Source organism: Tiliqua scincoides, chromosome 1 (assembly GCF_035046505.1).
Source record: "Tiliqua scincoides isolate rTilSci1 chromosome 1, rTilSci1.hap2, whole genome shotgun sequence".
NCBI lineage: Eukaryota > Metazoa > Chordata > Lepidosauria > Squamata > Scincidae > Tiliqua > Tiliqua scincoides.
The window spans coordinates 146,804,243-146,824,318 of NC_089821.1; the positions used below are offsets into that span (position 1 = coordinate 146,804,243).

The 20,076-nt window shown below is 43.5% G+C and overlaps 4 protein-coding genes across 10 annotated transcripts in view; 3 read left to right on the forward strand and 1 right to left on the reverse strand.

Moving 5' to 3' along the window:
* The window catches only part of SLX4IP (SLX4 interacting protein), an 83,620-nt gene extending 80,826 nt beyond the window's left edge, over positions 1–2,794 (reverse strand). For 4 of the 5 annotated variants that reach the window (XM_066639029.1, XM_066639020.1, XM_066638993.1 and 1 more), the window contains exon 1: positions 766–846. The gene's annotated coding sequence lies outside the window, so the exon portion shown is untranslated. Of the gene's footprint in view, positions 1–765; positions 847–2,702 lie in introns of those variants that run through there. The other variant, XM_066639000.1, reaches the window with a different exon arrangement.
* Positions 2,795–2,915: 121 nt separating this feature from the next.
* On the forward strand, positions 2,916–6,179 carry LOC136635013 (uncharacterized). Of its 3 annotated transcripts, XM_066610222.1 has the most exons (3): positions 2,916–2,999; positions 3,863–3,999; positions 5,971–6,179. In XM_066610222.1, the coding sequence occupies exon 3, from the start codon at positions 5,988–5,990 to the stop codon at positions 6,177–6,179; it is 192 nt and encodes a 63-aa protein (XP_066466319.1). In that variant the 5' UTR covers positions 2,916–2,999; positions 3,863–3,999; positions 5,971–5,987. The 3 variants fall into 3 exon arrangements, with proteins under 3 accessions (XP_066466319.1, XP_066466403.1, XP_066466242.1); XM_066610306.1 differs by lacking the exons at positions 2,916–2,999; positions 3,863–3,999 and adding an exon at positions 3,076–3,163; XM_066610145.1 differs by lacking the exons at positions 2,916–2,999; positions 3,863–3,999 and adding an exon at positions 5,504–5,561.
* A 3,138-nt stretch (positions 6,180–9,317) lies between these two features.
* Positions 9,318–9,612, forward strand: LOC136635232 (uncharacterized). Its single transcript, XM_066610420.1, has one exon. It carries the CDS (start codon positions 9,318–9,320, stop codon positions 9,468–9,470), a length of 153 nt encoding a protein of 50 aa, XP_066466517.1. The 3' UTR covers positions 9,471–9,612.
* A 44-nt stretch (positions 9,613–9,656) lies between these two features.
* On the forward strand, positions 9,657–19,149 carry MKKS (MKKS centrosomal shuttling protein). Its single transcript, XM_066610118.1, has 4 exons — positions 9,657–10,657; positions 12,078–12,253; positions 14,481–14,591; positions 16,641–19,149. The coding sequence occupies exons 1-4, from the start codon at positions 9,667–9,669 to the stop codon at positions 17,079–17,081; spliced, it is 1,719 nt and encodes a 572-aa protein (XP_066466215.1). The 5' UTR covers positions 9,657–9,666; the 3' UTR covers positions 17,082–19,149.
* The last annotated feature ends 927 nt before the right edge of the window (positions 19,150–20,076 follow it).

Here is a 20,076-nt window from a genome sequence, read left to right on the forward strand (position 1 = left end):
TGGAAGCTCCCATAGCTATCTCAATGCTGGGTGGTGGGTGTTATGCATACCACCCAATACCACCTGGCATACCACCGGTTGAGAACCACTGATCTAAGGCTATTTTCTTCCCCCAAGACCCCTTTCTCAGGGTTTCACAGACCACAGTTTGGGAACCACTGCCCTGATCTGAGGCAGCATGGGGGGGTAGGGGTAATATTGCATAGCTTTTTTCTCATAACACAGGAAGGATTTGCAAGTCTCCTTTTCAAACGGGGGGGGAATTCAAGCCTCCTTTTCAAACTGTTAGAAATGGGGGGGATTCAAGCCTCTTTCAACAGTTGTTAGAAACTGGGGGGGGGATTCACATTTCCACCCACAAGAAGGCTTTGGGTTGAAAGAAAATAAACTTTGGAGGTGGGGGGGGAGGATAGACACACAAACCTTTGCCATAACTAGAGGTGCTTGTTTCTGGTGAGTAAAATACACCCATAGTAGTAAGATACTAAGAAAAGATACTAAGTAGGATACTTAGGGTGTATCTTACTCACCAGAAACTTCCTCTGGTGAGTAAAATACACCATAGGGTGTAAGTAAGTTACACCCTAAGTCTTACTGAACACAACAGGCTTACTCCTGAGTAAGGTAAATAACACAATTTTCAGACGCCTCTAGCCATCACAATCAACCTCTCCTTTTGCAGGAGCAGCTGTCTAACAAGAAGCAGCAACTGCAAAAATGCCCAGGAAATGCAGTGTGCCCCATAAGTCCTCCTTCCAGCTGTACCTGAGGAAAGCAGGAGCATCTCCATAGCCCCCTCACAACCCAATGACCCTTCCCTAAGCAATGAGGAGCATCCGGTACTTGGATCAGACACTCTATGCCACGTCATCGACGCTAGCCAATCACTCCTCACTTCCTCCTTCCGCCCGGTATTCGGCTACTGGTGCAGCTCGAGAGGAAGGCAGGTTCGTGCAGCTGCTCCCTGGGAGAGCTTGGAGCCTGAGTTCTTCGCTGCAAACTCTGCAGAGTCCATGCTGCGGCTCATTCCCAGGCCATTGTGCGTTGCACCATTACTCTGGGTGGCCAGATACACTGGAGAACAGAGTGCCTCTACCTTTAGGCTGCAATCCTAACCACATTTTCCTGAGAGTAAGCCCCATTGAACAAAATAGGACTTACTTCTGAGTAGACCTGGTTAGGCTTGTGCCCTTAGCCACTGTTTAGAAGAGGGCATGGGGGCAGATGCAGCTCAACATGGGAGGGTTTAAATCAGCTGCACCTGCCCCCATTCCCTCTAAGAGGCAATGGCTAAAGGTAGAGGCACTCCCTCCCACTTTGTATTTGGCCACCCTGCCATTGCTGAACTGGCAAGAATAATTAAAGGCAAATGGAAAGCATTCAGAGGTAGAAAGGTCAAGGTGTGGCACTGGACAAGGAAGCACAATTTCCATCCAGCCACAAAACAGACCAGTGGGGATCTTCTTACTAGAGCAGTCAGTGACTCACTGAGAGCCCAAGGCTGTGCATGCCTACTAGGAAATAATTCTCATTAGTCAATGGGACTTACTCCCAGGAAAGTGTGGACAGGATTGGAGCCTGAGAATGCACGTTCCTCCCATGCCCTCATCCATGCCTTGCAGCTCTTTATGCCTGAAGCTCCCACCCAGGGTACCCACCTGCCTGATGCCCCTTTTCTCTCTGCCTTCTCCGCCTCAAAACTCAACTTTGCCCTGAAACCTTCAGCACAACCCTGACTCTTCATCATCATCAAGTAAGTGCAACTCAGCCCATCACATGATCTTCCTGTTTTCCCCTTGCCTCCGCCTTTCTCCTTGGTGTCAAAACAAGGCTGCACACTCCTGGGGCAGAGACCTTTTTGTTTTTGTCAGAACACTGCCCAGCATCGTGTACATGGATGGCACTAATAACAAAGCAGATAGTGCTCTTAGTGCGTGCATGCCACCTGAAAGACAAAACATAAACCACCTTGAGCACTTCCTTTAGGGCCCAACTCTATCCAACTTTCTAGCACTGATGCAGCCCTAAGGAAAGGAAACAAAGTATTTTCTTAGCTTGACTGGCTGCTCATGGCAGAATGCAGCACACGCCCCACTGGCACAGCTGCGTGAGTGCCCAATCCTATGCATGTCTACTCAGAACTAAGTCCATTATAGTCAACGGGGCTTACTCCCAGGTAAGTGTGGGTAGGATTGTAGCCTGAGGGCTGGAAAGTTGGATAGGATTGGGCCCTCATTTGGATGGAAAGTATTTGCATGAATAAAATCGAGGTATCTGCCCCAAGGAGTTTACAAATAAAGATTGCACAGCAAAGAAGGGGTCTAAGGCTTTGTCATTAAACCACAGCAAAAATACACAGCATTGTGGCTTATGCAACGAGGCTTTGCATTCCAGGGGGGCAGAAGCAGTCTTTCCCCCTCCTGCAAAGCTGAACCAGGAGCGTTATCTATGCCTTGAAAAGGCTCCAAAACCCATCACCTGGTCCTCTAATCCTGCTGTATGATTTAAAATGTTTTGTCCAACAACAGCATTCCTCTAAGTCGAATAAAACTGTTTGATGGAGAATTTATACCAGAGCACAATACAGTAGACAGAGCTAGAGAAAGGGGGTGTCACCTTCCTCTTTTAATATTGCTTGTTAATAAGCATTTCTTTAAATTAAACTAAAATCATACTGTGGCTCAGAGTAATGGAAGGATTACTTTCCGTGAGTCCTTGCTGGAATGAGCTTTAGAGGCAGGCAGCTAGAGCCTCCAAACGCTTCCCGGCTTGCTTGCAGGCAGACACCCTCTCTCCTTTTGCCTCCCATTGGCTTTGCAATGCACTACAGCTCCCAGCATGCATCGGGTAATTTTTGCGCGTCATAGTCCCTTGACGAGTGGTGCATGATGGGATTTGTAGTCTTAGCGTCTGGAGCCATTTCCGGTTCGGCTGGTGGCTTGGAGAGTGCAAGTCGACCTTCAAGGCTTGGGAGTGTGCACAGTACTGAACTAGATAAGGCAAGTCATCAGTAAGGGTGGGGGCAGGATTTTCTGGGGAGGGAAGGAGGATTTGCCCCATAAGTACTTTGGGGGGCACCCACAGTTTTCTACCTGCACACAAGGAGGCTTTGCTGTAGACTAGAGCAGTGTTTCTCAAACTGTGGGTTGTGATCCAATTTCAGGTGGGTCCCCATTCATTTCAATATTTTATTTTTAATCTTTTAGACTTGATGCTCCCATGGCATGTGACTGCATTTGGGGAAATGTGACAGCTCTGTGCTTTTAACAGGCTACTCTGTTTAACAATGATAGTCATTGGGACTTAAGTGTGGGTAGGATTGCACCCTAGGATTGTTAAAAGCTTTCCTGCTTGATGATGTCATAACATCACTTCCGGTGGGTCCTGACAGAGTCTCCTTTTAAAAAGTGGGTCCCAGTGCTCAAAGTTTGGGAACCACTGGACAAGCGGAAGTCAACCTTCCTCTAAGGCAAGGGTGCCCAAACCCCGGCCCTGGGGCCACTTGCGGCCCTTGAGGACTCCCACTTCGGCCCTCTGGGAGCCCCCAGTCTCCAGTGAACCTCCGGCCCTCCGGAGACTTGCTGGAGCCTGCGCTGGCCTGATGCAACTGCACTCAGCATGACACCCAACTGTTCAACCTCTTGCGTGAGCTGTGGGATGATGGCTTCCTCCACTGCTTGCTGTTTCACGTCTGTGATGCAACAGTGGCAGCAAAGGAAAAGCTGGTCTTGCTTTGTGCAGGGCCTTTTATAGGCCTTGAGCTATTGCAAGACCTTCATTCATTCATATAAGTGCCATTTCTAATATATTCATTTATGTAAATTTATTCAAATTTGAAATGTAAATTAATTCTTTTTTCCAGTCCGTCCCCCCATCTCAGTGTCAGAGAGATGAGGTGGCCCTCCTGCCAAAAAGTTTGGACACCCCTGCTCTAAGGGAAGGAAATTGAGGATCCCCCCCCCCCGTGGCTTACTTTGAAGGATCATAAAGGATGGAAAAGTGGGTAGCTGCATTTAGAAAAAAACCTTGTATGCAAAACACAGGAAGGAAAAGATCCAGTTTGTTAATTTCTCTTCTCTCTCATTCACACACATGTTTTGAGCTCTTCTTGTGGCAGCTCAGAGCATAATAGACCCAGTGGCATGTTTCTTGGTTGGTCAATTTTTATTTAAAGAAGTGGTTCCCAATTTTTAGGAGCTTGTGCACCACTGAGGCAAAAATTGAAATTATTGTGGACCACCCTACCACCCTGCACACAAAAATTCAATTAAATTTGTAATAATTGGAGAATATTTATTAGATTCATTATTTATAGAAAAGATTTCTGGTTCCTGCTTTTGTTGCCACCTGTGGCTGCAGGTGGTCCGTTCCCTGCTCTCTCTGGTGGTCTGTGGGAAAGCATCTCCCATGCGAATGCCCCCTTAATGGACTACCAGAGATGGTGGAGAATGGGCTGCCTACAGCTTCAGCTGACACTTCATTGACTGCTACAGACAGTCTGTTCTCCACCCTCTCTTGTGGTCTGTGGGGGAGCGCTCACTTAGTGATCAAAGGTGATCATTTTTTTCTGAGATCTCACAGACCACTTCTCAGGGTCTCAGGGTCCACCAGTGAGGAACCAGTGATTTAAAAGAATCTTTTTTGGAAGGTTAAAGGGAGTCTGGTCTTCACCAATTTTGGGGTTGGTGTGGAGTGAGATTGGGGTTTCTGATGTCTCCTGTTGTTCCATCTTCACCCTTCTTATGCTTCTGACCTGCCTCATCCAGGTGAATGTGGAACATACAGGATCATCAGACTGTGTAGCCATCAGGAGGGTTTTGTTTTTTTTCTTTCACTGTTGTTGATACTTGATGGGAGACTACTTGCTCTGGATACTGGTTGCTTCTGGGTCCTGAGTGAGCGTTTTTGCAAAACATACAATCCAGTGTACCAAGAATTACTTCTTGTACTCCATGTTAAAGAATCTTGAAACTATCCTCTCTTGGTACTGTACTCACCATCACTAATACTTATTTATGCATGACAGTTTTGTTCAAAACTTTCTATATGAAGTTTGGAGTGCCTTTTATGTAGTTCTCTTTTCACACGTCTGTGTGTTTTCCTCACATTCGCCCTGTGAGGTAGTTTGGGATGAGAGATGATGATGAACTAAAAATTGTCCAATATGCTTCTACGGAGTGGAGATTTCACCCCCATTCTGCTTGATCCAACAGCACAGTGTGCTAGCTCTCAATTATTAGACTCCCTTTTCTCTTGTAAGTATGCACTGAAAAGATGGAGGGAGGCTCCCTCCTTTATTCTCTCTGTCTAAGCGACCTAGAGCTCACCAAGGTGATAAACCTATGGCTGATCTGTAGCATTTCAAACTGCAGTTCTGGGTTCACAGGAAGGCATGTTACTACATCCAAAATAATTCCTTGCAATAGAAAGCTAGCATGTTACTGCTAAACTTGTAGCCTTTTTCCTAATGCACTGTTTTCTATGTACAGGGAATTCTTTTGTATGCAGCAACACTCAGTCGTATGAATCCCCACTGCAATCTGAAGTGCTACAGCCCAGAAGTAGGTTGATTATCTTGTTGAGAAATAAACATGATGGGGTGTGTTACTGAGGGTTAGTGAACCCTTATGCTCTTTGAGGGTGCAATCCTAAACACGTTCACCATTGATTATGAATGCAGTGAATGAATGCATTGGGACTTACTTTGAAGTAAAAGAGCATTTCTGAGTGATCTGGAGTAGGTGCCTGATATTCAGCTCTCAAGTATATCTGTTCTCTGACATTTGCAATTATACTAGTGTGTATCGACCTAACATCTGAAAGTGTTTGTAATTTTGCGTGTGCTAAAAAAGGGTCTTTCACCTTAAAAAAAAAAATATTCTTTTCTGCACAATTGTGTTCTTATTGATGGGGGGAGGCCTTAAAAGCATTTAGTGGAACGTATTAAAAATTCTCAACTTCTTTACATAGGGAGTGGCCAGTACAATATGAGCCTTAAAAGCATTTGGAAGAACTATCGAGTTTTGATTGTTATGGGAACTGGACTTGGGCTGGTGCATTGGGGTTGGTTTAACATCAAATCCAATCCTATTTTCCAACCAAAGAGCGAGGACTATGTACAGGAGCCTGGCATTGTGACATACGTGCTACAGCAGGAGAAACAAAATAAAGGAAAATAGCAAGACATTGCTGCAAAATAATTTAAAGGTAAGTTCCTATTGCAGAAAAAGCAAAGCCATTGTCACAGTATCAATCAAAAAGGAAGAGATGATGATGAATATTTATATCTTCTTAAAGCGGTTTACATAGCAAAACAAATGAAAAGGTGGTTCTCTGTTCCAAGTGGACTCGCAATTTCACTTCAGAATTCTCTTTGCATATTTTTTCCTTTACTGTAGTAATCTCCCTATACCAGCTCTGCCATATGGTCTCTTTCCACATAGTGCCCCATAAACCCTCTTTGTAATGCTGAACCCACAATGGTCAGCACGTTGCATCAAATAATTTGAACCTTAGGAGGTTCTGACTTTTTTCTAAGGGCACAGATTTTTACTAGCCATTTCTAAATTGATTGGACAGATAGGAGTCAAAGAGTAACTGGCAAGTGGACAGAGCTACAGCATTTATCTGGCCTCTGCTTCCCTAACACAAGATGAACTTATGGCAGCAGCAAAGCTTTTGTTTGAGAGCTGGTGTAGAGTAGTGGCTAAGCGGCTGAGCTACGAATCACAAAACCCCTGTTTGAATGTCACCTCTTCCGGGAACTCAGTAGGGCCTTAGGCAAGCTATTGTCTCTGACCTCCACCCCCATCAGCTTTATTAGGATGATAGCATTGGCCTACATTGCAAGATTGTTGTAAGGAAAGACATAAAAGTGCTTGTAAAACTCAAAAGTACTATGGGTTGTGCTGGCAGTGCATACAGCGCTGTGGCTAAAGTAGCAGCCTAGGTCCAGGCTGAAAATCGTTTGAGTCGTCTGGTGACATAAATCTGGTTTTAATTTTCTGCCTTTTAAACAAGAAAATTAAGGCAACACAGGAAAAAATGTATTGAGATGATGCACTGGTGAAACAGGAGTACATATTGGAAACCATGAGAATTCCAGCTTTCATTTTTAAAACATGTATCGCCATTCCATTAACTATTGGTTTACATTTCCATTGGTTTACCTTGTCATACATGTGGATTCAGGCACTGGTGCACATCTGCAGTGAAGGTTACACCATGCAGCTGCAGTTCACCAGCCACCTTAGCAGAGCTGCAAAAACTGTCTTCAGGCATAATTCAGGGTGGCATGTTCTGAGCTCTTAAATTGGAACTCATCTGTCCAGCCGCTCCTCAAAATAACATTTTTTGTAATTTGCCTGTCTCCAGACTTTAAAGATTATTGCTGAAGGTTTTAAAATCTGCCTTCCTTTAATATAGGGGGAAAAAAGGTAGATTATTGGTATCTTCAGATGAAAGTGAAATTCTTTCAACCCTTTCGACTGAATTATAGGAACAGACTTGAACATTTCATCTTGTGTCTGATTCGACATAGGTAGCAGTTCTTGGGCTAAATCCCACCCCCAATTCCAAAAGTAGGTTAGATGGTGCAAACTAAATAAGGTGGTATAAATCCTTGTGCAGTCCATTGCTGATCACTCTGATCCTAAACAGGCAACACAATAAGCATGTTTAGGTTCGCAAACAAGGCAGTGATTTTTAGCTGTTTCCCCCTCCCCCCAAGACAGAGCTATTTAGAGCAGCAGGGAGGCCTGCAGGAGGGAGCTGCAACCCTTCTGGAGGCTAGCACAACCTCCCCCCACGTAAGTTTAAAATCCCCTTGCTCCCAGCTGTACTACAATCACTGTGGTGCCACCAGGGCCTTTGCCCCTCCCTGCCCCTGCAGCTACTTACCGCGGTCCCAAAGTTTGAGTAGGACTTTGGGAACCGCTGCTCTAGAGCAGGGGTGCCCAAACCCCGGCCCTGGGGCCACTTGCGGCCCTTGAGGACTCCCAATGCAGCCTTCAGGGACACCCCAGTCTCCGATGAGCCTCTGGCCCTCTAGAAACTTGCTGGAGCCTGCACTGGCCTGACGCAACTGTTTGACCTCTTGCATTAGCGATGAGGGCTCCCTCCACTGCTTGCTGTTTCACATCTGTGATGCAGTAGCGGCAGCAAAGGAAAGGCTGACCTTGCTTTGGCAGGGCCTTTTATGGGCCTTGAGCTATTGCAAGACCTTCATTCATTCGTACAAGTTCATCTTTAATATATTCATTTATGTAAACTTATGTAAATTTATTCAAATTTTAAATGTAAATTAATTCTTTTTCCCCCCAGCCCCTGACACAATGTCAGAGAGATGATGTGGCCCTCTTGCCGAAAACAGGGACACCCCTGTTCTAGAGCTCTAGAGCAATTTTTCAGGGGACAGGGAGCTGCCATAGGGAGGAGGGGTCAGGGAAGATAGCTTATGTCAGCACCATTCCTTAGGATGCAACCCTTTGCATGCCCAGACCTCTGTGTATAAATCAATAATCACATGTATAGTTTTGCTCCCCCCAAATACTGTAATGAACTCTTTAAAAGAAAATTATGGCCGTTATCAAAATTTTGAAAAAGGCATGAAAGTCTGTGGTGTTCAGTCACATTCCCTAACTTCCTTTACCTGGGAAATGTATATGACCCTTTTATCTCCTTGTATGTGTATGAAAAGTCACTCAAGTATTTTAACAGCAATGTACCGTTTGGCACCCATCTCCTGTTGTTCAACCTGAGTGACTGGCTGCCAGGTCACATGATGCATCTCCCATCAGATACATGACATGACTTTAAATAAGTGCAAACGGTGTTAGGATGATAATCCTACTGATGTGATTAGTGCGAATTGCCTCGATAAGACCCAACGGGCTGCGTGAAAATTTCAGTCACAGTATTTTACAGCTACGTACACCAAAATGTAGGTGAAATGAAACACCACAAGTTGAAAACATAGTGTTTTGTGTTTTTTTGTTTTGTTTTTTGGCAGAAACCAGGAACTGTCTAGATTGGTTAATGTTGTTTTTCTGCATTTCTCAAGGCTTTAAAAACAGCTGAGTTTCACATGCTTGCACAACACATTATGCGTAGGGTGTGTGTACAAGCTGCCTGAATGTTTGTATGTACATTATGTTATAGTCTTGTACTTGGCAGAGATGCCCTTTTACAGGCTTACTGAAATAGAATGAACATAAGCACAACTATGCCTCTGTACACAGAGTTATGACATTTTCCTTTTTTAAAAAAATTATTTTAGATATATTGCACTGAGCTGTAAGTCCCTGTGGACTTAAGAGATGAAGAAAGTCAGCTGGATTAGAAAGAATTGGCTTCTTGTGGCTGGACTGTCATTTATTGGTGTTCACATTGGTACCTATCTTATACAAAAAGCTGCAAAGTCCTCCGCTAAATCAGGCTTGGAAATCAAACCAAAAGACCTGGATGAATGAAGAATTTTCTACAATGGTCCCATGTATCACACATGCAGTCATGGCATTAAATGTTAAATAAGCACTTCTCTTTTGGCATGTCTTGTCTCTGATTGCAGACTGACTGTATTCCGTGCACTTGTATCTAGAGTTCATTAAACATGTTTTGTACAAATGGAATTCGTCTCAAGTCTTGACTGGACTCTTACCTGGAAAGATGTTTCGCGTTGATGCTAAAAAGCCTTCTTTGTGTACTGAGGAACCTTTAACCCAGGCGACTATTAGCCACATGCTGTCTACGTTTAGTAAAATAGTGAAGTCCTGCTATGGCCCAACAGGTAGGCTTAAACAACTTCACAATGGCATGGGAGGATATGTTCGCACAACATCACAGTCTTCTGCATTGCTCAGTGGCCTTTCAGTTTCCCATCCAGCACTAAAGCTTCTGACAGCTTCTTTACAGAATCATGTCGCACGCTTCAGTGACTGTGGCTTATTTACAGCCATTTTCTGTTGCAGTCTGCTTGAAAAATCCCAAGGCATAAATGTGGCTTCTTGCAGGTTCGTTAAAGTCAGCCAGTACATTTTGAGCCTCTGCATTGACTATCTTGCCTCTGAAGCATGTGGTTGTAGAATACCTGTGGATTTTAGCAGTACTAAGACTCTCCTTGATTTGGTGCGCAGTATATTAACGAGCAAACGTGCCAGCATGCTGAGGAGAGAGGAAGCCGATCATATCAGTGTGTTGGTTTTAAAGGCCTTTCTGTTTACAGTGCCACAAAATGTCGAAGCCAGTGTTGTGTTAGGAAAATGTGTTTATGTACCTATCAAAGATAAGACAGTTATGGATTCTACTGTATATCCTGGCCTTCTGATTGAAATACCTGAAATCCATCCAACAAGAATGTTTCCCATCAAAAAAACCACTTCAAGCACAATCAAGATGGCACTATTCTGTATGTCTCTGTCGGGTGATGTGTCTGACACTGGAGAGGGATCCATAGTTGTCCATCAAGGAGTTTCTCTAGAAGCCACTATCTTAGATCAGTTGCTTGATTTAGGGAAGCGAATGGTAAATGACGAAGTAGGCCTTGTGATCTGCCAGAAGGTCATTCACCCAGCTTTGAAACAGTACCTGAAGGAGAGCCACATTGTTGCTGTAGAAAGAGTCGGAATTGCAATGATGGAGCCCCTGAAGCAAATGACAGGTAATGAAAAGCATATCATAAGCGCTTATTCAAGGGAGAATGATGTCCTAGGCTATAAGCATAAATTCTTAATCTGACAGTTCCACTGATTGCCACATATTGGATTGTTGCTTAGTATGCTATGTTAGCAATTTCATAAAAATTATGGTGTAAGACAGGGGCCAATATATATGTCATGTGCAAAGGTAAAGCTATACTTGATATCTCTAAGATGTCATATATATGCGCTCTCTCTCTCGCTCTCTCTCTCTCTCTCTCTCTCTCTCCCCCCCCTCTCTCCCCCCTCCCCTGGTTGCCACTGGGGTGTTAAGCTGTTCCATTTCTCAGAGCATGTGGGGCAGGTTGCCCAACTGAATGTTTCCCCATATAAATGTTGTTTCCTTGCATGTAACAAGCAAGTATATCCTAATAATTATATACATTGAAAAGAAAATGATTTGTCAGAGAGAAGACTGAGTATCCATCTCTCAACATCTAATTTCCAATACGTCAGTTTAAGTCGGTGACCCCCCAAACTGAAGCTCAGCTCCTGGGAGTGGTACAGCGAATACACAGGAGCATTGTGGGATGCCTGCCACCCAGCAACAACCACCTAACACAATGTTGAAAACAGCAGTAAGAGACTTGGCAGGCAGAACTCCATGTGTGAGCCTTGCAAGCCAGAAGTAAGTGGCGGTGACGTCATCACCAGTTACTTCCAGGTGCCAAGCTCCGTTCCTGCAGCGTGGAGGGCATCATGGTGGAGCTCTGTTTAGGGACCACTGGATTAGATGACACAGTACTTTTTATCCTGAACTAACCTCACGTGTGCTCATGGCATGTGCATGTCCTAGTCCAACCTCTTATCAATTACTTTCTTTAATTATATTGCAAGAGGTGATTTGTCTGAACCTCCCCTTTATGCATGCTGCTTAACCAACAGGAGTGGGGCAAGTTCAGGGTAAAAGTATTGTTTACACTGGCCCTAGGAGGGGGAGAGAGATTTTGTATTGAGCATCAGATGATAGGTGTCCATACCTGCAGTCTGGGGTCACAGGTTTACCATCTCAATCCAATGTAATGCCACTGCCCCCATCGAATGGCTCAGTGCCAGATAGCTCTCTGCTGCTGTTTTCTTTGATTGTGTAAACTATTATGCTTTTTCCTGCTGCATATTGTGGGGAGGGGGATATTTCTAGAATGCCAAAGGAAAAGCCATGGAACATTTTTCTATAATTAATTGTTCTAATAAAACCTGATAGATTATCTGTCGATTATCCAACAATCACATAACAGTACCAAGAATTCATAACAAAAATAATAAAACCATTGTCCCCAGGCAAATTCTAAGCATCAATGTTTATAAGACAGAACAATTCACATCGGCAATTACTTGCTCATTCAAAAAATGCCATGTCCTTTATTTTTCCTAATTGGACAGGATCTCAGCCTATACCTTCTCTACAATTCCTGTCTCCTGTTTGTTATGGCAGTCTGAAGGATGTGAAGATGCAACATTTTGCTTCAAAGTGGTTCTTGCATCTAATTGCTAATGACCCAACTATCTGCAGCTTGATCCTTTGTAATAGGAATGAAACGGCATGGGATGAACTGAAGGTAGGAGTAAACTCTATAAATATCTACTGTAATGCATAGTCTTGGAGAAAAGTAGCAGGGATGTATTATTAAAAGTTCAGTCACTTGCTGACAATCCCTTCTGCCACGCAGTCTCTGCTAGGCTAACAGAGAGGTTGCAGTTTGCAAAAAGTTTATGCTGATCCTATAGAGGTTGATGAGATTACACTATTGGAAATCTCAACATTGTCCTTCAAGTATGATCTCTTGAGCTAATTCAGGTCTGTAGTAAACTTCTGTGCGTTTCCCGTAAAAGGATTTCAAAGTTGCCAAGTTGCAAGAGAAATAAATTGGGCAATGTGCAATTAGAAGGAGTTCTTGTTGAGTTCTTTCAGTTTGGAAGTACTGGATTGGTCGAAGGATGGATGGCCTCATTCTTTTGATGGGCAAGGGAGGGGAGGAGGAGCCCTATGGAGGGGGGAGGGTGGTCTTGATATTTCCTGAATGGGGGGTTTGTATGGAAGTTTGTATGGAACCAATCATTTTTCTGCATCGCTACACTCACTAGAATAACAGCACAGCTTTTGTTTATGTAAATGAAATAAAAATGGTGGTTGAAGTGAAGGATTTCAACACATCACTGACTGAAGATGGGATGGGAAAATGAGGACAGTGTTAAATGAGAATTCCAACACACACACACCCCACCAGCACTTCTGTGTTTTCTGCAGAAACGTGCATGACCCATGCCTTGACTCATTTCTCATAAAGACTCAGAGTCAAAATGACTCTGAAAAATGCTCAGGACGAGCTCTGATGGCTGCCCATTATGACTCACAAGTGTGTCGAGTCCAGGGAGCAGAGACTTGCGACTCAGGTGCGGTGATTCCGGCACATACCTGCTTATCATAGTTTTATTACATTTTTATCTTGCCTTTTTTTAAGGAGCTCACACTGGCATTTTAGCACCACATCAATTCTGTGAGTTAGGGTAGGTTGAGAGAAAGATATTCGTGCATTATGTTGTGTGCATATATTTACGTTTTTGTGTGAATGACTTGACTGCTCATGCTTGTTTTAGGACCAAATCAAACATTCCAATAAATGTATGTGCTGACCCAGATTTTTCACTTTCGTTTAAAAATTGCATGGGGTGGCACCTAATTTGGGCCAAACCCATGTTGGAAGGGGTTTTAACATTTCGCCCCCACTGTAATTCTAACCCAAATTGTGCATGCTCAGTGTATTATTTAAATTATATTTCATTGGCTTTCAGAAGAGCCTTTTCTAATAGTGTTTAGGGGTGTGTATGACTGGGATCAGAGCTACGGCGGGAATGACCTGTCAAAGCCCCCCTACCTCTTCTGCAGTTTTGTCCCTAATCAGGCACCAAGCAGCACTATTTTAAAAAAAAATAAAACAGACCAGAACATGCATTGAATATAACTGGTGATTTGGTCCTTAAAAATCAGTGTTGGGGTCTGGACCCTGTGAAAATGTGTGGAACAGATTCTATGTAGTGCACATTCAGCATAATATGTGAATCAACCCTGGCCTCTGAGCGGCCCGCTTGGAGGCAGGCTGTGCAGCATGGCCTTTCCCAGTTTGAAGAGACACTTGGCCAACAGACTGAGGCAAAGAGGCAAAGAAGGAAGGCCCATAGCCAGGGAGACAGACCAGGAACAGACTGCACTTGCTCCCAGTGTGGAAGGGATTGTCACTCCCGAATTGGCCTTTTCAGCCACACTAGACACTGTTCCAGAACCACCTTTCAGAGCGCAATACCATAGTCTTTCGAGTCTTAAGGTTGCCAACATGATGATGACATAATACTGTATACAAACACGAACATACGTGCATACAGAAGAGTTATTAATATTGTTAGCAACCTTCAGTCTCGAAAGACTATGGTATCGCGCTCTGAAAGGTGGTTCTGGAACAGCGTCTAGTGTGGCTGAAAAGGCCACACTACTACAGAAGAGTAGTCATCCCTGAATTGAACTATACATGTGTTGATTGTATCATATGAATAAGGTTAGAGAACTTTTGCCCAGGGCCACTACAGATCTCTGAGCTGAAGGCCAAATTAGATGTGATGGGGCAGCCACATCTATTCCTTTGTTGTTGTGATGGTGGTGGGTTTTGTGTTTGGGGGGGGGGGGAGAACTACACTTTACAAATAGAGCTTAAATAACCTTTAGTTCCCTCTGCCTTAAAATTGTGTTTTCTTCCATTGCTTTTTACAATAAAGTGTTTTATGTCTTCTTAGCTTGCTTGTCAAACTGCCGAACATGTGCTGCAATTAACAATCAAAGATCCCTGGGTTTTGCTGGGCGGTGGCTGTACAGAAACTCATTTGTCCTCCTACATAAGACACAAGGTATGCAGAGCTTTGGGAGGGTATTTAAAGCTGCTTAATTCACTTAAATCCACTCAGTTTATAGGGGATTATAGGCAGAGGTGAAACACCTTGCTTAGGCTCAAACGATAGTTTGATCGTTGAGTTCTGCGAGTGTTTTTTGTGTGTATGTCTTGAAATCAAAGCAGCCTGGGCAGGCTGGAGGAAGAGCATGCAGGGGCATGCTGCTCATCCATTCTTTCCTCTACTCAGAATCACCCTCCCCAAGCTGCTTTTTCACTTGCAAGAAGAAAAATGCAAGGTCCTGCTTTCCCCCACTCAAGCAGCTTGAGGGAAAGCATTTTTGAACTGAAAAACTACCAGAGGGGAAAGGCAACTTCTCCACTCCCGTGTTTTTTCTCAGATGCAGCCTGCCTAAATTATTTTGAGGGGGGAGAGAGAGAGCTAGCTCCGCCTAAAATGCAGTTTGAGCCTTATAGTCTTCCGTTTATAATGTGAGACATTGATTCTCGAAAGAACAATGCTCTAAAATGAAATACAATGCAATTTCTGCCTATTCTAGTTAAAGACCTTGGCCTCATTACTTCTAAGTACATAATATCTGCTTTACTTACATGCTTCAACGTTGCTTCAGAATTTAAATTGCTGGGTAGATTTAAATTTAAATCAGAATTTAAATTGCTTGGCATTGGGGAGGGTATGGTATGCTAGCTGTATGATGTGATTTCAGGTTTTCTTTTTCCTTGTCTTAGTCAACACTTATTTAATGAGCCAACCCCTGATCCGGAACTAAATAAAAACTGTACGAGTCTTTTTTTGTAGCATTAGAAAAGAATAAATGGTGAGTCTTTTATGAGTGGAAAAAAGAGGAGGCATTCTGGGCTAGGTGCACAGCACCCCAAAGGGGGTAGCTGTAGGGATACCTTGCCTTCTCAAGGCTTCAGAGGGCATGTGGGAAGAGGGTTATGTAGCATCTGGCTCATTATCATGGAGGGGGGCTTCCATAACATCCTTGGGCTTGGCCAGGGCTCTTGGCTCCATATTCCCTCTTTCCATATGGCCTCTGTCGCAGCCCCTCCCCCCTCATTATGGGCCTGCAGTTGGGGCTTTTATGTCCAGCCAGGCCACCTGGTCTGCTTCCCCTGGGTTCTCTTCCTACTCCATCCCTGGAAAATGCATCCCTGTGGTCATGGTAACAGGGTCCCTTCTCGGATCTGGTGCACACTTCACAGCTCATCCCTATAGGGCCACCATCCGTTCCTGATGCAGCCTGAGAGGCAGCTGCAACATGTGGACGGGGGAGAGCTGGGAGTGCCTATCTTGCTCGCTTTGGGTGAGCCCACCCCTGGTCAGTTTAAATTGCTATCGAAAAACACTTACCTTGCTGTAACACGAAACTTTACCAAATGATTTTTTTCTTCAAAGTCATTAGACTTCTTTTTACATTTTGAATTTTTCTTGTCTGATTTGAATGACACCAGGCTAGCAACTTGAGTAATGCAAGGCATTAATCTTTGAATTACACAGGCCTACAAAATTGAGGGTCAGAAAAGTTTTTCCCAAACTTTATGGTGGTTTGATATGAATTTGGGGTGCCAATTCCAAAAATGGCATCTGTTTTGCTCTATCACGTCTAGTTTTGGAGATATAGTATAGCCTCATTAGTAAATGGTTCAAGCAGCTTCTTGAACCATTCACTAAAGAGGCTATGCCGTGTCTCCAAAACTAGACGTGATAGGGCAAAACGGGTGCCATTTTCGGAATTGGCACCCCATATATAACCAGGAATTGGTGTAACGATTAAGGAAGCAAAATGTGTGTTGGCCTGTGTTATTAAAGTAAATGAATAAATTATTGCAACTGCTTTTAGTAGAACATATTTCTAAATAAAGGTAATTGGACTTGCCCATGACATTGTTTTCTAGCTAACGGATTTGTTTTGGTTTATATTATAAAGGTAGTGCTACGATCTATGTATTGGCTGTGCCTAGGCTATTTGTTTTGTCTCTTAATCGTAATTTACTAGACTGCAGCGTAACAATGGCTTTCATATTTTCCCTTCTATTTTAGAGCTGTCGCGTGCCAAGTGGCACCTTGGAAGAGCTATGCTGTTCACAGGCAGAGTTCCAGCTGGTGGTGGACTCCTTTTGCTGCTCACTAGAATCTGTAGCTTGCTCCCTAGAGCATGATGGTGGTGAAATCCTCACAGATACAAAGTGGGGTCATTTTTGGTCTGTTCCGCCTGCTGCTCCTTGTGACTGTACCTGGTCAGACTTAGTTGTGAAGTGTGGCTGTGGCCTTTGTGACAAACAACCAAACCTCAGTTGGAGGATTCTGCAGAGTCATTCTAGTCCTTTCCCTCCCCACAGTTGTGTTAATGAATCTTCTCTAACCTCAGCTGAAAATCTCATTCTGGACTGTTTTGCTGCAAAGAAGAATGGCCTACAAGTTGCCGTAGAGACAGTCGGTCTACTTCTGGATCTATCATATATAATTGAAGATCAGAATTAGTTTTGTTTGCCTATTCTGGTGGGGTTCCACACAGGCATGGGATTTTTTAAGGCTCGTCTGTCTGACACATCTAATGAAGATTTAGGGCCAAACTAACAACACACCCACTGTGGGATTGATGGAGGCCTACATGCTTGATGTTTCTAATGAAAATAGGATGCACAGAGGCCAACTGAATCACCTGGAGGAGGTGGCAAACAGGCAGAGGATACTCCATACCTGCCTGCCACCTCCCCCAGCCCACTGCCTTCCTGGCCACCCATCTTCTCACACACACTATCCTTTGGAAAGTACACAAGAGGAGGATGGGATGGGGCAGCTTACATCATCCAATGCCACTGTCAACCATCATAGCAGAGGAAGAGGAAGTAAAGACTCTGCAATCCTGTTCCAGAAGGCTCTCCTGAATTCAAACAAGAGCAGAAACCTAACAGTTTAAACGCACGCACACACACACAATGTGTGAGTGATGTGTAAAAATAGATGACAATGAAAATCTGAACAGCATGTCAAATGCAACATAGGCCATCTGAATGTACATCTAGATGAAAATACCAACATACGTTGCAAAGCAAATAGTGGCAATTCATTGTCCTGTTACAATTGTCTAATAGTCCAAATCTTTTTCAATCACAGTTCATGATGCAAGCTTTTTCTGGTGTCTTGTGTATTATATGCTTTTTCAGTCAACACATGCCTGTTTTGCTTTGCGAATTCCTCAAAGGAATGAGGGAAGAGCAGTAATTCGCAAAGCAATTCTCAGTAGCAAAGACTATATTTTTGATTATAAAAAATGCATATTTAAATGTGAGGTTTCTTTTCCAAGTAGGCTTTTCAAATACACTATTTTGCATCTAGTGATGCCACATATTTGAAGGTGAGCCTTTGAGGTAATGAAATGATTTACATGTGTAATAGCACAGTAGTGGAAGCCTGGGTTTTGTTTGTTCTCTTCCTCAGAATTACAGGAACTGTTCAGACAGAGTTGTGTACAAGAATTAATCGGATGTTCATGACTAGAATGCAGTGGCACTTGTTCTTTCAGCTTTTGTTGGAATGATGAAGTGTCATGTTTTTGTCTGACAAGGTACATAAATGTCTTCTCATCACCAAGCACACACTTCAGATCACCTTCTTTCATCCTGACTCAGGTAGAGCTCTACTATTCTTCATTGTCATCTGCAAAAAATGGCAGCTGGTTCTGAAGGTCGAGATAAGAAGTCTCCTCTGGGGTGTGACCGTTAAGTCTTCACTTTTTGATTTTATCCCGTGAGTGCATACCAATGGGAAACAGATGCCAGGGCTAGTTATCCATCTGGCTTTCATCAATGGGTCTGTGCATGGGATGTCAGCAACCTAGAATTCTTCTCATGGATTCCTCTTGGATTTGTCTTCTGCCTTTGCCCCACATGCAGCAGAATGAAGTGATATAATCTTCAAAGGGAAGAGTGGCCACTTGGCAATGGGGAAGGATGCAAAGGGAAAACAGTTCTCATCTAGCTTTTCCCTGTTGTGCTAGTTTTCTACCTCTAGGGAGTTGTTCACGTGCAGGAGCTTTTAAAAACATGGTCCTTGGCCTGAAGGCCAAAGTTCTTCATTTCATTTCAGCACTTCAACCACTTCATCCCTACCTTATTTTGCTATACATGTTGATCAGCCTCCCATTTGTGCATGATTTGGGTTTGTACTATTTCAAAAGAGCTCATCTGACGAAGGGTAGTCTGAAAAACTCAGCTATGCAGATAAAACTAGGGCAGTATTATGCTCTTTCCGATATTGCTAATGCTGCTTGGTGGTAAATTTCACATTAAGTTGTGACAATTAATCCTGTTTAATATAACCAGGATACTATCAGTGAGATCCACATATAATAACTGAGGAACAAAAACATGGAGGCAACCATTTCCCAGTTTTCTGTTTGGGAAATTGAAATCAAATTGAGATCTGTGTTACATTCCTTAACTCTAGAGTAGGTGGGCATAGATCTATTAGGATTTAATTCCTGTAAATTAAGCCTTTGATTAAGAAGCAAATATCGTTACAACTAATAAAACCTTGGTTTTTTGAACTAGTGAAATTGGTGTCTATTTTGGGAGAGAGGTGTGGGTTGTTTGCGAGAGGTGTCTAGAAACAGCCTAACAAATATTCACTTTGGTTCCTTCAAAGAGACATACCATCTGGAAGTAACATGAAGGCAAATAATTTGTAAAGCACAGTACTAAAAAAGATCCACAGCTTGGTATGGAATATGTAAACTATGAATTATGGGCTTTATCTTTTTGGTGCTGGCTTGTTTAAGGCAGGCATGATAGCTCTAAGCCTGCGTTTTCCAAACTGTGGGTCAGCACCCATTAGGTGGGGCATGAACCAATTTCAAGTGGGTCCCCATTCATTTCAATATTTTATTTTTGATACATTAGACTTGATGCTCCCATGATATGTGACTGCATCTGGAGAAATGTTACAGCTCTACTTTTAGCAAGCTGCTATGTCTATGCTTTTACCAATGATAGTCCCATTTACTATCATTTACCTCCTAGGTAAGTGTGGGTAGAATTGCAGCCTAGGATTGTTAAAAAATTTTCCTGCTTGGTGGTGTCGCATCCGGTAATGACATCACTTCTGGTGGATCCTGACAGATTCTCATTCTAAAAACTCTTAAGTTCTAAAAGTTTGAGAACCACTGCTCTGTTTTTAAGAGAATCCTGATAGTAGCAGTATCTGTGGACCAAAGTTCATATCTTCCAATTCTGCATAGGTTTAATATTCTTTTAAGGCAAGAGTTGGCAACCATTCCACGCTGGCTGAGCCGAATGCCCATCGGCTGCAGACCAATGCTTACCTTGATTCTGCCTGCTCCTGGCCAGAAAGCCTTAGCTTTCTGCTTAAGGGCAAGAGCCAGCCAACAACACTTCCTGCAGAGAATCCAAAATGGTGCAGGTCAGGCCCAAGGGTGGTTGAGGGAACTGCAGGACCGTGGATGGCTATGGGCTGC